The 16461-nt window shown below is 37.3% G+C and overlaps 1 protein-coding gene and 1 long non-coding RNA gene across 8 annotated transcripts in view; both read left to right on the top strand.

Moving 5' to 3' along the window:
- Window positions 1-2124: 2124 nt before the first annotated feature.
- The window catches only part of LOC109092613 (neuron navigator 2-like), a 187009-nt gene continuing 172672 nt past the window's right edge, over window positions 2125-16461 (top strand). For 2 of the 7 annotated variants that reach the window (XM_042727175.1, XM_042727172.1), the window contains exons 1-2: window positions 2127-2317; window positions 3030-3558. In XM_042727175.1, coding sequence (XP_042583109.1) covers window positions 3322-3558 — 237 coding nt within the window. In that variant the 5' untranslated portion in view covers window positions 2127-2317; window positions 3030-3321. Of the gene's footprint in view, window positions 2318-3029; window positions 3559-16461 lie in introns of all 7 variants that reach the window. The other 5 variants (XM_042727171.1, XM_042727170.1, XM_042727176.1 and 2 more) reach the window with 5 other exon arrangements.
- On the top strand, window positions 5750-15056 carry LOC122137935. Its single transcript, XR_006155149.1, has 3 exons — window positions 5750-6134; window positions 14230-14532; window positions 14748-15056. It is a non-coding gene; the product is annotated as an uncharacterized LOC122137935 (long non-coding RNA).

Here is a 16461-nt window from a genome sequence, read left to right as displayed (position 1 = left end):
AAGCATGTGGGAACAACAGCTTGACTAAGTGAGATGTTGAAAATGTCTGTGAAGACATCAGTGAGTTCTGCTGCACAGTCTCTCAGTACACGCCCAGGAATGTTGTCAGGACCCGGAGCTTTGCGTGCATTGATCCTGCTGAAGGATCTCCTCACGCTGTCCGGGGTCAGCATCATCACCTGGTCACTGGGAGGAGGTGGAGTCTTCTGTGCAGTGGAGCTGTTTTGTGCCTCAAAGCGAGCGAAGAAGGTGTTCAGCTCGTTCAGCAGAGAGATGTTGCTGTCACAGGTCCGCTGTGGGGGCTTGTAGTCCGTAATGGTCTGTATCCCCTGCCACAGGCTCCGAGTGTCTCTGCTGTCGCTGAATTGATGGGCTATCCTCCTGGAGTACTGTCTCTTAGCCTCTCTGATGCCGCGGGATAGGTTGGCCCTGGCTGTTCTCAGGCCCCCCTCGTCTCCAGCTCTGAAGGCAGCGTTCCGCGTCTCCAGGAGTCTGTAGACTTCCCCTGTCATCCACGGCTTCTGGTTGGCCCGGACAGTAATGGTTTTTGTGACTGTTACATCCTCAATACACTTGGTGATGTAGGCAGTGACAGTCTCCGAGTACTCCTGGAGGTCAGTGGAGTTATTATAAGTGGCAGCCTGCTTAAACATATTCCAGTCAGTTGTATCAAAGCAGTCCTGAAGAGCCTCAGACGATCCTTCTGGCCACACTTGAATCTGTTTCTGAACTGGTTTGGCGACTTTAACGAGCGGTCTGTATGCAGGCATTAGCATGACAGTGATGTGGTCTGAGGCACCGAGGTGGGGGAGGGGGGGGGCTTTGTAAGCTCCTCTCTGTGTGGTGTAATCAAAGTCTAAAATGTTTTTACCTCTTGTTGGAAAGTTAATGTGTTGGTGTATTTTTAGGAAACACACTCTTTAAGTCAGCATGGTTGAAATCCCCAGCTATGATGAGAAAAGCATCGGGGTGTGCTGTCTGCTGCTCACTGATGTGCTGGTACAGTTCATTTAGTGCATCGTTCCTGTTGCTGTTGCTGTTGTTCGGGGGAATGTAAACCGAAACGAGCAGTATGGCAGTATATTCCCTCGGCAGATAGAACGGCCGGCACTTAATAATCATAAACTCCACCAGGGGTGAGCAGTGTTTGCAGATCACAACAGCATCGCGGCACCACGCGTCATTGATGTAAACACAAAGCCCGCCGCCACGGGTTTTTCCTCCCGCGACGCGAGCTCTGTCTGCTCGATAGCACGTCAGCTGGTCGAGCTGAAAGGCGCAGTCCGGAACGCTGTCGCTGAGCCATGTTTCCGTGAATACAAACACACAACAGTCTCTTACAGTCCTCTGAGTTGAACGTAGTAATCGGATGTAGTCCAGTTTATTGTCCAAAGAGCGTACGTTAGCCAGTACGACGGTGGGGATGGATGGCTTGTGTGGGTTAGCCGTTAGCCTAGCCCGGATACCTCCGCGCTTACCCCTCTTCTGCTTCCTCTCACGCCGCTTGTGGCGCCTCCGCTGTGGGCGAGATGCAGTAGAGGGGGTCGGTGATGATGTAGGCCTCCGGAGCAGTTCGAGATCTCGCAGCAGTTCCGCGTGCGCGGAGTTTAACTCCAAAAATGCGGCTCTGCCGACATCCAACAGAAACTCACGACTGTATGCGCGCTTAAAGACAGATAGACGCGATGACGACATAAAAAAACTTGAGTTATTGCATTACACTGTATATTGCATTGTAATATAATTTTGAATAAAAAGAAGCAGACAAAAAAAGACCATGATATCAACACAAATTATATTTCTTTTTATTATAATATATATATATATATATATATAATTTACCCCAAACTTTTAAATGTTAGTATATCATGGTTTCCATAAAAATGTATAACAGCACAACTGTTTTCAAAATGTTCTTTGGTCATCAAATCAGCACATTAGAATGATTTCTGATGCATCATGTGAATAAAAGTAATTGCAAATTTTTAGCCCCCCCCTATTTTGTCGCATTGAACTGTTTGAGCTCTAACTATTAAATATTAAACGAATCTAGCCCAATCATGTTATTCTTGCTGCACAGTACATTGTTTCAGACTATCGCTCGCGACACAGCCTTTGTCTGCCGCTAGGTGCCGCTGTGCGTATTCGCTGTGGACGTTTCCATGGAGACGGTCGCTGGTATGAAGCGGCGAGAAAAGAGCCGTGTGCGCGGAATGACGTAATGTGATGGATTGAAGCCGCTGTAGCGCCGGTCCCGCGTGCACTCGGTGCTGCTCCGCTCCGCATCCCTCAGCGCTCTCTCTGCGCTCTTGTTTGGGTGAGTTGTCTTTTGTATTTTCTGCCTATAGTCATTAAATAAGCACTTCGGAGTTAAATATGCTTTATCACACCTTATCTATAAGCGTTGCGGTATGATTTGGTTTTCAATTTTATATTTTTATGTTGAAACAAGTAAGAACCAAAGGATTTCGACTACAATGCTAGTGTCATTAAGGAGGGGCTGCATGACAGAGATATGATTACTTAAATCGGGAGTTTCTATCCATATTCATGAATGTAAAATGGCAAAAGTCGGAATAATGTTTTAAAGTATTTTAAAACAAATTTTCAGATGGTTATTTGTTTGTGTGTCGCTTACGTATGAGCTAATTTTTTATCGAAATCAAACTTGCACAATACGTCAACTGCAGAATTTGTATTTTAGGGAGAAAAGTTTATTGAGGTTAACGCTTTTTTGTTTATTTGATGTTTAATATACTATTTTATAACTATAAATAAATAAATATCAATGTATGCAATTACGCTTGTTTTGCAGCATCTCAGTCTTTCTCATTAAAGTTGTACATATAATGCATTTTCATATGTATATCTGACAATATGACATATTGCTTGTGCTGTATTTAGTTAATGTTAAGTTACTTTTGAAATGTAAGTTATTTTGCCCTCACTTTGTTTTTTTTTTATTAAAATAAAATGAAATTTGCTTTGTGTTGTGTCCTTCTGACCCACATGCACCTGTTTATGTAAAGAAGACCAATCCTGGAGCAGAAGTACCATCTCTGGGTTTGTGCTTTTGGAGGATTTTACAAGATCCGACTGTGATGTAACGCTGCAAGAACATGCCGCTGTGTCATATGCAAGTTCTTCAGATCATCAGGAAAATGACTTTGTGAATGCAGAAATGTGTAATTATGAAGTTGGGGTCGCTGGTCACAGGGGCCCTTCCCCCCTTCTGGATGCCTGTCACAGAGCAGCCATGCTGGGCTTCATCTGAAGGGATGCACCATGGTGTGATCACACGTCTGTCCTACCCCAGACTCAATGAATCGCACGAATGAGTGGACATTACTGTGGCAAAGGGAATTAGCTCGGTTGCATAGGGACTTTGGATTTGGGAATACTGGAACCGGTCGGAGAGTATTGGATTTTTATTTGAAGAAGTGCAGCGGATACTTCAAGGAGTGTTTTTGGAAGATGTCTGAGAAGGGAGCCGAGGCGTCTACATCTCAGCCCCCAAAGCGGAAGCAGGTGATTCATGGTCTGGAAGATCAGAAAAAGGTTAGTGCTTTGATTTGAGATGGTAGATAGCATCATATCTTATGTATAACTACAGTGTTTCCTAAATTTAGTGCTTGATCTTTTCCTAAGCACGCCTAATTTGCTTTTAAACATTTCAGCTTCCAAACACAGTTGTGGCTGGATTTGATTCTTTAATCGCCGTTTGCAAATTAATTTTTTTTTTGTAGTTTTATTATCATGCTAAAGTAGAAACTTGGAACACTTTCACCTTGGCCATGCTGCACATTATCCAGTGATTTATGGTCAGCTGAGGCCATGCACGTCCCTTGGCATATGGCCCAATAGCATAGCACCAGGTGCAATGGTTGCTTAATTGACTTGTGCTGAGATTTGTGTGTCTGCTTTATGAGTGCTTGCAAATGCATGTGCTGACCACAAAGCTTGTGGATAATTTTAGACTTTATAGCAGTGAAGCATGAGAAAAATGATGCCAGAGTCTTGGTGTTAATGTAAGAGTGTGATTTGCTTAGTTTAGTTTTTTTTTTTAAGCAAATCCTAAGCCTCTCAATGCAGATTATCACTCATGCAAGTTTTATAAGAAAATAAACAACTAGTAATGCAGAATAACTTCAGGGCAGGCATTACAAACCTAGTCGTTCCATGCATCCGATCCAGTTTCAGGCATATTCTGCTCTCAAGAGCCGAACTAATTGGCTTAGAGGTTCTTCAAGGCCCATGTTTCACTTCCGTCTTTGGGAATCTGATTTTACATGTAAACGGATACCCATTTGCTTGCCTGTCCAAGTATGACATGTTTTGCTTGGTGTAAATCCTAGCGTGAAGCGAGTAGATGAGGCTTGGGCTTCCTGGTTGCCCAGCTGGATCCTTCAGGGCCAGACTTAAAGGAGCGTCTTGGAGGACTATTAAAATATACAGACTCATTTTGCTGAAATTCTTGGTGGATGTTTTTTTTTTTCCATCGTCCTCTTTGGTTTGATTTGATTAGAGATGCAAAATTGATCACCTGGGATTCTAGTAGAACATGAATTAATTAAAGTAGCAAAAAGCACAGCTGCTGTTTTCCAATTTTCCACTTTCCAGCATGATGAACTCTTGTTAGGACACTACGCCTTGCTAAGACGAACACACACCGTGACATAAAGAAGATCGTTGGCATAAAAGCCAAAATTCAAGTACCTAATTCTATATTCAAGTTTTCAAAAGGATGATATGAATCAGTAATTTGTTCAGTTTGAACGTGGCACTGTATTCTGTATTGCACAATAGTCTCTGTCAACCGAAACCAGTGGTTTTGAATAGGACTATCCGTCTGCTAGTATACGGTCCATTGTTTGTAGAATAACAGGGGTCTCCCTGGATCTGACGCTAGGTGTTTCCCAATTACCTCATGCTATATAGATTTTCCTGAGAGAGCTGCTCCTGCTTTGGTTAATTGGATTATCTCCTACTATTCGGCCTGATTTTTTGATTACGTGTGTTCATCAAATGACATTTCCTGGGAGAGATGCAGGTAACGCACTTCACTGTGGAATTGCACATTGATGTTAAGCTTACATCATTTTTTTTTCAGTCTGAAGCTATGAATTTTAGATTAGGACCTTGTAATGACAAAGAGCCAGTGAACTCCTGTGCTCTGTTCATTGACAGCAGGAAGTGTGAATCAGTGATGAGGCTGAATAAAACATTAATGAAATAGGTATAATTGAAAAAGCATAGCATGACATATATTGAGTAGCATCTCCAAATGTTGCTTGCTTTGTTTCCTGCTACCATCATTGCAAAAGCAATGGTTGAAGTCAATGGCTACTGATAGGGCTGCACAATTAATCGAATTTAAATTGCAAAGGCAATAACACGCGATTAGGCAGAAGCTGCAATTGTCTTTCAGTGAAGCACGGTTCTGTGATCAGCAGTAAATCTCCATCCAAAGGCCAGAGGGCGCGCTCGCGCAGAAAATCCAAATATGCCCCAAAGAAGAAATCCAGCAAATCCTTGCAGCTGAATAAACAGAAGATTTAACTGCTTTCATTGATTCAACGTGACTAATAAACACACGACTATGGCAATATAAATTCTAACTAATATAATATAATAATTTTCATCATAATAAAGTATATATATAATGAAATGCTATTCGACATAGTTATTATCACTGCTTAGAATACGATGAAATATTGTGTGCCTTAATTATTCTTTTTAAGAAGCCACATCATCTCACAGAAGGATTTATTTTAAACACTCGACTGACGTTATGAAGTGAGTTTGGAGTAAAAACATGTTATTAAATGTGGTATTCTCACGTGCTCTCAGATGGAGCAGCATTTACTACATAGAGCCGTAGTTCACCGAGAACATACACAAACAGCTGTCATAATATCATGATCATACAATTAAATTAATCTGCGATTATGAACGCGATTTTGAATAGCTTGTCAGAGAACTATGGCTCTGCGTAGTAAATGCTGCTCCATCTGAAAGCAGGTGATGGAGATTTACTGCTAATCACAGAACCGGCTTTACTGACTAAATGCGCATGACAATCTTGATTAATCGCGTGCGATTAATCGTCCAACCCTAGCTACTGTGAACCTTGGGTGAGTAAATGAGGACAGAATTTTATTTATTTTGGTGAACTATGCTATATTAACCTCTATGTTTAAATATTTGAATTCAAGTTGGCAAATGGCTTTAGTAAACTTTATCGTAAAATGATAGAGCAGAGGTTGCCCTTAATGTTATCGGTGTGTGAATTAGGTTTGCTGTATTTTTAGAGTGCAGTCATGTTTTTGTGATATACTTGTGATATGTAAATCTATAATGATTTGATAAGTAATGACACATAGTCTACTTTTTTGATGTACCATATGTACCGCATTCTTTTGACTATCTTTTAATCTTACATGTGGTTACTGAAACAACATTTGAAAACTTTAAAACATACTTGTACTTGTGCAAAAGAATATGTATTTTTAAGACCCCCCTGCCTTTGCCCTTGCTTCTTACATTAGCTTAGTTAAATAACAGATCATGCTTTAATGTATTTATACTTGCCTAATTTTTATTTTTCCTCTTACTTAGATTTCTTAATTTAGAAAGCAAAAGAAACAATCTCAGTGAAATTACAGGTTTTTTTTTTAAATCTCAGGTTCATCTTTTGCTTGTTTTATCAACCACTGAAACTTACCGACTCTCTGACCACTGAAGAACCTGAGCTATTTTCTTAAGGGATGGTTAGTTACAAACACAAACAGCCAGTTCTCAGAAGAATGTTTTATTCTTTTCACCATTTCTGCCCTGCTGATTCATAACCTAACCCTTTCAAAAGCCAACATGAAAAACTGTGGTCTTTCGTTAATGTTTGCATAAAAAGAGCAGATTTTTAGATATGTTGAATTGGTCTGCTTTTGAAATTTTAGCTCCTCTTGGTTGACATGGCTACTGTGTCAGTAGACTGTGTTTATTGAGGCCACACACAGTGGAAACAAACAGAGCCTACAAGTGCTATTATATTTCCTTCAGTATTTTGCCTGAAGACACAGTTTAATATCTTACATCTTATTAAAAGGAACAAAATGCTGTTTATACATGTTGTGAGATGTTAAAAACATGTGGAAAAAAAAAATTATGAATGCATTTTTAATTGTATTTCAATTGCAATCTCTATGCAATGGGAGGTCTAGATCAGGGCAAAAGCTTTGACACAGATCAGCAGTTGCGATTCCCTGTCAAGAGAAACTGTTTCTTCTGAAACATGTCTGGAGAGATTTCCTGTGCTGTTGGGGGAGAGTGACACTAATTGTAAATCAAACTGTTTGGCTGTGACGTCTTGGACATCAGATTGCTCTCATTAGGATGCGAAGCCTGTGTGTGTTTGTGCTTGAGCTGAGAGACTGTTTATTTTGATCTTCTGCACTCTTCAAGTGTTGAAGTGTTAAAGTGCATGTGTGTTTTGACTTAAGGCTGCTGCCTTTGATATTGATACTCTTTGGGATCATGTTGACAGCAAAGAGAGAATGGTGGCATGCTTTAAAATTTTTGATGCCATATAACCCCAAATATTATCTCTCATCCACTGATATAATGACCACATATTGCTATTGTTATGCCTTGATCTATTTTATGAAATATTAATATTATTAGTTTTAATAATTAGTACTGTAAAAATTTATTCAATATTAATATATAATATTACATGTCTTATTACAAAATCATGTTGTTTCCTAAATTCAATATTTTATTTAACAATTAGCTTTATATATATATATATATATATATATATATATATATATATATATATATATATATATATATATATATATATATATATATATATATATATATATTAAATTGTTAATTCAGTGAAAGCAAAATATTAAAAATCAGCAAAAACAGATTTACAGAGAGTACTGGCTTAGTTAGAATAAAATTGTCTGTAAATAGCATAAATGTGTCATGATTAATCTTAAGGTTTACAGTTTGTCCTTAAATTGCAAAAAAAAAAACAAAGACACCTGACCTGTTAAAATGTATTAAATGTATTCAGTTTGATAATATTATTTTAATTATATTCAAATAATTTATTAATTTTAGAATTAATAATAATTAAAAAATAATTTAATATTTAATTAGCATGCTAACTTTGGCAAAAGTAAAAAAAAATGCATTTATAGAAAGAGCCTTCTAAGGTTTTTCATTAAGTATTGATTCAGTAGAAATACTCAATCACCTTTTTGTTTTCTCCTGGAATACATGTTGGTTTTGCATGGTGTTGTATTGTATTGCATGCATATGCCAAACAAGCAATACCCGCTTCCTCACTGTTCTATAATTATTTAAGTGTATTGGCAGTAATGTTCTTGCTGTTACAGTTTTAACTGGAGTGCTAAAACTGCATCAAAGACACTAATTGCCATTTTGAACAGTATATGTCTGTGCACCTTTATTTAGTAATGTTGGCTTCCTTCCCAGAGATGCAAAGAGAGCGAGAGAGACCGCTGACAGCCTTGATTGATCGTTTGCCACTGGCCCATTCTAGAAATATCTGAGCCTAATTGAACATAATATCAGTGAGGCAGGAAAGCTCATTGAAAAATGACTGTCACTGCCTCTTTATTTACAGCCAGCCATTATCACCATAATCAGGTTTTCCTCCCTTTCCCCCCGCCAGAGTTTCTCCACTGGAGATGAGAAGAACTGTGTGCTTGGCTCTCTCTTTTTACACCTCTTTGACAATTCATCTCAATAACTCCTGCGAGGAACTGCTCATCCGTAGAGGAAGGTCTTACTCTCTGCCGGCAGAGATCTGAGAGACATAAGGTTTCTGACAGTACAGGCCACTGTATTATGATCAGAGTGTTGGATAGTAGTGCAATGGTTTGTATGGTATTGTAGTGAAATTTTGTATAGTATATTGTTTAGTAACAGTTTGTTGTATAATATAACATAGCGTAGTTCAGTCATATTGTAAACTAAAGTACAGCATAGTGAACTATACTATGTGGGACTTTCTTTTGATTATTGGTGCCTAAGTAGAATTTAATTTCAGCAGGTTGCTGTTTGCAGTATTTTTGTACAGTGTTGCATTGCAAAAAGTACAGTATAACATATAGTTTACTTTAGGGTCCTTAGAAGAAAAAAAATCTTTAAAGGATTTTAAGTGGTTTGCCATTTGATTGGCTGATTTTAAAAATTAGACTGGAATATATACAAATTGATCAAAAACACCAATTTGCTGCTGATTAATGAGCCTGTAACATTAAATGCACTTACTGTGTAACATTAATTTGTTAAAGCGTTTTCATTTGTCTCAGTTCATTGATGTAACTGCATATGTAAGGGTTTGGTCCAACTTCTTAACAGATGAATAGTTGGTTTATTTACAGCAGCTTCATCCACTAAGAGTAGTCACATTTATTTCAGTATAATAAGAGCAAAACATCAATGAATTTATGAATTGGTAAACTGAATTGGTCAAACTGTGGTAGGTAGGTTATTGTTTTGCATGGATTTGGGGGAAATATAGTCCACATTTTTGGCTTTACAGTTGAATTGGTTCCCATGAAAACATATAAGAGCTGATGCTATTGTGTAGCCTATCAATAATGCTATATATTTTCTTGGACTTTGCAGATAAATTGAATGACTCTCAAAGATTTCCATGTTCATCATATTCTGTATGGTGGTTAGTTTACAGCAGTGACCGAAATTAACTTTTCCGATAATGATATTTTCCCTCCTAAATTGATTTCCAGGGGCGTTTTTACATTTTATGAGGACAATTTTTTAAACCTTATTAATATATTCACATTCTTTGAAGTCAAATTCTTACATTTAACCAATAAATTGAATAATTAGAATAATTAGAATAATAAGACACAGTACGTTTATTTATATTTTGGAACAAATTTTTTGTTGTTGACAAAATTGAGCAAAAACTATTGACGTTGTCTAAAATCTAACTCACAATATTAACAACTTGTTTACTGAACTGTTTTATAAAATCAGCATCATGTTTGCCATCGCAGTCAATTTGGCAAAAAAAAACCACACTCTTGCTTGTGATATTGCTTAACTCTATCATTTGATAAACAAGACAAAAACCTCATGCAGGGGCATTTTTGTGCAGTGCTGTAGACCTCTCATTCTGGTCTGTTGGATTCTCCATGAACAATGTCAATGCGGGTAAAATGTTTTTGTTGGTCAGGGCAGGTGGCACCGATGAGCCGTTGAATGTGATGGAGGGTGGAGAGTGGAAAAACCAGCTTCTGACTCTCTGAGGCCCTGAAGCACCATCTGTCAGTCCCCTCGTCTTCCTCACTGAGGGACGTGTGGGAGGGGACAGGTGGTCAGGCCCAGTTGGAAGGTTGAAGCTGAGCATGAGCAGTCCTGTATCTGTAGGTCTCGTCTACGTCTTTTAATTAAACTACACTAGCGCCTAGATCTTGGATGCAACTTACAAGAGTCTCACTGTGCTGCTATAAGCCACTGATTTGAGCCGTCGTTTGGACATAATGGACACTGGAGTCACATAATGGACTTGACAAGCCGTGCATGTTCTTACAGGATTAATCAGATTATCATATGCCATCTGTATGTCCATAATCGGCACATTACAATACCTTTAAGATGGAATGAACTATAGACTTTGAATAAACTGTGTCCACTTTCTGTATAGAATCCATGTAGAATGGATGTATTTTTATTTATGTAGAATTTATAATTTAATTTATAGTGTGTATGGACTGTGGTTGGCATTACATGCTGTACCTGTCTAAGGTGTCATGCACAGAAATAATGCAGTCTTGTAGTGTTTTATACTGATCATTACTATTAGTGGTGTTTGCTAAAACAACCTTGACAATCGCATTGCAGTGTCCTGGCAACACCTTAGCATCATTTCTGAGAGTTGGTTCACACCATTCATATTTAAGTACATGTTCTGAAGAATCCTAATAAAACTCTGTGTGCAAACAAGAATACAACTATTCTGTTAGTGTGTGATTTCCAACCTGGGGTATGTGAACACTGCCATTTAAAAGTTTGGTGTTTGTAAGATTTTGTGTAACTCACCAAGGCTGAATTTATTTGATCAAAAATATGGTAAAACAATACTATTGTGAAGTATTATTACAAGTATTATTAACAATAATTGTTTTCTATTTTTATACTTACATTTTTTTTTCTTTATTTTAGAAATATATATGCTGTTTTTTTTTTGTTTTTTTTTAATATATATTTTAAAATGTAATTTGTTCCTGTGATGGCAAATCTGAATTTTCAGGATCCATTACTCCAGTCTTCAATGTTCCTTTAGAAAACAATCTAATATGCTTATTTGATATTTAAGTTTCTTATCAATATTAAAATGATGATAATATATAGATATTGAATATTTGTGTGGAAACCATAATCATTTTTCAGCATTATTCGATGAATAGTAAGATAAAACTAACAGCATTTATTTGAAATAGAAACAGAAATATTTTGTAACTTTACTCACTTATGCTTAATTTAATGCTGAATAAATGTAAAAATTACAATAAAAATCATACTAACCGTATACCTTTGAATGGTAGTGTATGTCAGGAGATACTTGGACAAATTTTGATTCGCTTTTATCCAGTAAGTCTGCATTGTAACTCATTGTGATTTGTGCTTCAGCAGTCTATTCACTTGTGGGTCATATTACATTCTTGTCAAGCTTTGAAAATAAAAATAAAAATTGCAGTGCAAAAAAAAATAAATAATAATTTTTGCTAAACATCCCTTGAGAATTTCATTTAGGAATAAATTCACTTTTAGGTTTTTCACAAATAAAGTTTCCCCAGATCTGTCAAAGCTTGCCAGAGACACAAAAGCTCAGGTGTCTCTTTAAAAAGGAAGCTACTTTGCTGTGTTTTCCCTCACAGTATTGATGTTTTATATATTTTTTTTGGTTTAGAAAGTGGATCATTGGAATAATTTTCATAATAACTCTAAATGATTTTGTAATTTTAGTATGAAGAGCCTTGCTTATAGAGTCGTGTGGCTATGTAGTATAAAATGTTTTTGTGTTTTTTGTCCAATGTGAATGACTAAATAAGAAACTAGTACTTTGTAAAGAAGTCAGTATGAGACCACATCTTAAATCCAAATAGTATTTTCACACTCCAAATAGATTATAAGACCCATAACCTGCTTATAAGATTCCCAATTTTAATTTATTGTATGACCTTTGTGACTGGCGTCCAGGCTCCGGTAAACACAATGTTAATGGTAAATGAGATTTTGTGCACAGAGACAACTAGCCATACGTTCTGTCATTCATCAGGGCACATCCGCCCAAACATGCCTGAGGGAAGAGTCGCCTGCTGATCTTGACTAACAGTTCTCCCCACATCAGCACACGAATGAACTGCCTTCCCAGAGTGCCTGGAATCTGTTTTTAAGGCTGTTATCTTCAGTCTCTCGTGCAGGGGGCTGCTCCGCTGCAGATATATGGTACCTGCTTCAGTATTCTCCTTTAAGCCCTCATCCACTTCCCAAACTCTTCCCTAATGTCCCCCCTCGGCTCTGGCATGCCATATGATCTCATCAAAATTCAATTTTACACTCTAGGAGCTTTCCCGCCGATAACGAAGGATAAAGGCGTCTTTTCCCTCTCTAGCCATCTGTAACCTGCAGTGTAAAGCCGGAGAATCCAGTCTCTGCCACCGCTTGGAAGAGTGGTTTGAGCACTGAATCCTAATCGGCAAAGCTACAGACAAGCACAAGGACAAAGAGGGGTAGAGAGTCAGCGATGGAGAACACGGAAAGGCACTTCACGGAAAAACTGCAGTTGTTGCTGTAGGTCAGGGCGGCGTGCACGTGTGTCCGTGTGTGATGTGACATATGTTGAGTAAAAAATGTCATGCCGCAGTTTCCTTCAGGGCTGCGGGAAATGGGTTTGCCGAGGTGACAATGAGCAATGGCACAGGCTTCGCTGGCCTTTCTCAAGCCAAATGGAAAAGCGTGACTTGTTTTCTCACTCTGCTGTATGAAATCCTTATAGATTTTCTACATTGTTACGAAAATCGATCCTTGTGCCGGAATAACATAAATCTCCTGTGTTGTGTACTTTGGTGCTTTTAACAACATTTCCACTCTTGTCTGCTTCAAAATGAAATGCTTAAATTTGAAAGGATAGTTCACAATTCTGCCGTCAATTACTCACCCTTATGACTCTTTCTTCTTCTGCAGAGCACCAAAGAAGATATTTTGAAGAATCTTTCAACTGTTTTTGTCCATACAATAAGCAATAACAGTCTTTGTTCAACAATGTTGCTTGATTGAACAAAAAACACAGGCTTTTTCCTTAATAGCTTCTTTTTTATTCCACATAATAAAGAAATGCATAGAGGTTTGAAATGACATGAGGTTGAGGAAGTTTTCATTTGTGAGTAAACTGTCCATTCAGAGTTTGCAGTTTTGCCACTTTGTAAATGGGATGCACAATGTACCATATTGGCTATAGGTTGATATTAGATTTATTTATTTCAATTTTAACAATATTGGCCAATTTTTGTGCTTTAATTGTGCATGCTCATTTCATATATTTAGATGACCTTGCCATCATCTAATCTTTAAAAACACTAATAATTTAAAAACACTGTTAAATGTAATTTTCAGTGAGTCTCATAATAAATATCCATTTTTAATGCTGTACATTACAGTGTTGTGAAGCCTAAAATTCACACGTAGCATTTGAAATGGCTGATTTTAGTTTAAATTTAAACCAAATAGTCCAATTTTAGTATCAGTTTTCCACTGTCTAGCATAACAAAAAAAAAAAATTATCAGCTTATTACACTGGCCAAAATTGTAATATTGGTGCAGCAGAAAACATGGGGAGAATCAGCAAGTCATAAGATCTGGAATTGAACTTGCACGGCTCATACAGTGATAACACTGGAATAAATGACACATTTGAAAAATTATGTCCAAACCTTTTTCACTGTCAGTCTTAAATCTTTATTAAAATGATTCTTAGAAATAGTGGTCGAGTAGTGGTATATAGGAATATGTACCATGGTACTGAATGAATACATATACCAATGGTGTTTACATATATTTGTTTGTTTGTTTGTTTAAAAGGTACAACATTTGTGATGAGCATATACTCTTTTGCGAGCATCTACCCATCTGTAAAATTTTCTGTTTTGCTTTTCTTAGCCATTTCAGATGTTTTCACCCCATCATCAGTCGTTTATGTGAGCTCCCTCCACCATGTAATCTACAGAGAATGAGGTGGAATGAATCACTGAATGATTTTCCTGTCACCCATTGGCCTCTGTTCTACCTGAGAGACGTGCAGCATTCTAATGCATCTCTGCTGAGGTGGGAGTGTGTGTGTATTTGTGTGAATGTGAATGAGTGGGAACCTTTAGAGGTCGTACCTGAGGGCCAGATACTCATGTTGCAGACGGGCTTGAAAAGCACTCATTGATTCCTCTGTCTAGAGTGAGGCATTTATGGGTAAATCCATTCAAATCCTTCTGTTAAAAGCTGTTCCACCAGTGCTATTGTCCAAGAATAGAAACATAGAGCAGACATGGGACTTAAAACATACATTAGATGTTGCAAATACATATGGATATGTTAAAAGAATAGTTCACCTAAAAATTCTGATTTTGTCATTATTTACTCTGCTTCATGTCCCTCCAAATCTTTGTTTTTTTTTTCTTCTGCAGAGCACAAAAGAAGATATTGCAGAATGCCCAAAAGTATTTGCTTTTATAATGAAAAGAAAATAATAAAAAAAAGAAAGAAAGAAAATTGGTTTGTGGAGCTTACTGGTTATCTCAGAGCTTGGTTCACCCAATCTGTTTTTGTTAAAGTCAACATGAAATAAAAAATTTGCACTTTCATTTATTTTATTCTGATGTGACCATATGAGTGAGGAAAAATAGTTGGGAATGGTTTGACCTAGAAAGATTGGTGAAATAGGGTTAGTGTTTTATATATAAACATTTATAAGGATTTGTAAAAAATAATTATCTAATGGTCACCAAGACTGCATTTCTTTGTTTAAAACAGAAAAGAAAAGTTCAAAAAAAAAAAAAAAAAAAATATATATATATATATAGAGAGAGAGAGAGAGAGAAATGTTATAATTTTAAATATCTGTCAATTCAATACATTTTTTAAATGTAATTTATTCCTGTGATGCAAAGCTGAATTTTCAGCATCATTACTCCAGACTTCCTTTAGAAATCATTCTAATATGCTGATTTGCTGCACATTGATGAAAACAGTTTTGCTGCTTAATATTTTTGTGGAAACTGTGATTATAATTTTTTTTTCAAAACTGTTTGATGAGTAGAATGTTAAAAATAGCCACATTTTTTCGAAATTGAAATCTTTTGCGTCACTGTAAATGTTTTACTGTCATTTTACTGTCAAATAAATAAATAAAACTAAAATAAATAAGTAAAAATCACACTGAGTCCAAACTTTTGAATCTGTCATTATTTCCCACTAAATATATTTAGTTTCACTTTGAAATATGTCACATTCTAGAAGCTAAATGTGTTGTGAATACCGTTGTATGCTGTCTATAATCATAACAGACATTTCGGGAAAAATCAGTCAGGATTATTGCATGTAGGCCGTGCACATGATCTCATGAACCTTTGCTTGAACTCAGAGTGAGAGATTGAGTTTACTTCATAAAGCACCTGTTCCTCTCTAACCTGATCTAAATTCCAGTTGCCTCTTGGCAGGTGTTCCCTGTTCACCTACTTTCATCCAGTCCATTACTCCTGTAGAGCATCTGTGCGTGTGTACGTGATCTCCTCTGGCATGCTTCACCCAGAATCCCTCTCCCTGGGGCTTTCTGCTCCACCCAAATCCCATAATTGATGGAATTTCCCTAGATGAGAGCAAGTAACTGGAAGTATCACATATGGAGCAGTCAAAAGACAACACACGGGGGATTAATTAGCTACAGTAACCTCGTACTGCCTTCACATGAGCTCCATTCTATTCTCATTACCTCCATCCCCCAACGGCCTGTAACCCTGCTCCTCATAAAACACACACGTAATCAATATTCACATTCTGCTGCTATTGATCACAGCCTTGAGCGGCTCTGCCCGGCTATTGACGCTGTTGCCTGAAGACTTTTGATTTCCGCCCAACATGTCCACAGTTGGTTCCTTCGCCATATGGTTTATTGAATTTGATTGTGTATTAGCAGGATACTCATACTTTTGAACAATTCGAGATTTATAGTTGAGGGATAAATGAGTGTTTCTCTGGATTCACGCAGCCAATTTATCTGCTTTTCCATTTAAATGTTGTTTTGAGTGCTGGTGGGATGAATGCTAATGATTCTAATTAATTTCAGATTTGATATGATCTAATTTGTCATAACGTGCACATACAAAACCATTTGTTTTCCAC

This window comes from Cyprinus carpio, chromosome B7 (assembly GCF_018340385.1).
Source record: "Cyprinus carpio isolate SPL01 chromosome B7, ASM1834038v1, whole genome shotgun sequence".
Lineage (NCBI taxonomy): Eukaryota > Metazoa > Chordata > Actinopteri > Cypriniformes > Cyprinidae > Cyprinus > Cyprinus carpio.
The sequence above is the reverse complement of the archived record's forward strand: the minus strand, read 5'-3'. Positions and strand labels throughout refer to the sequence as shown.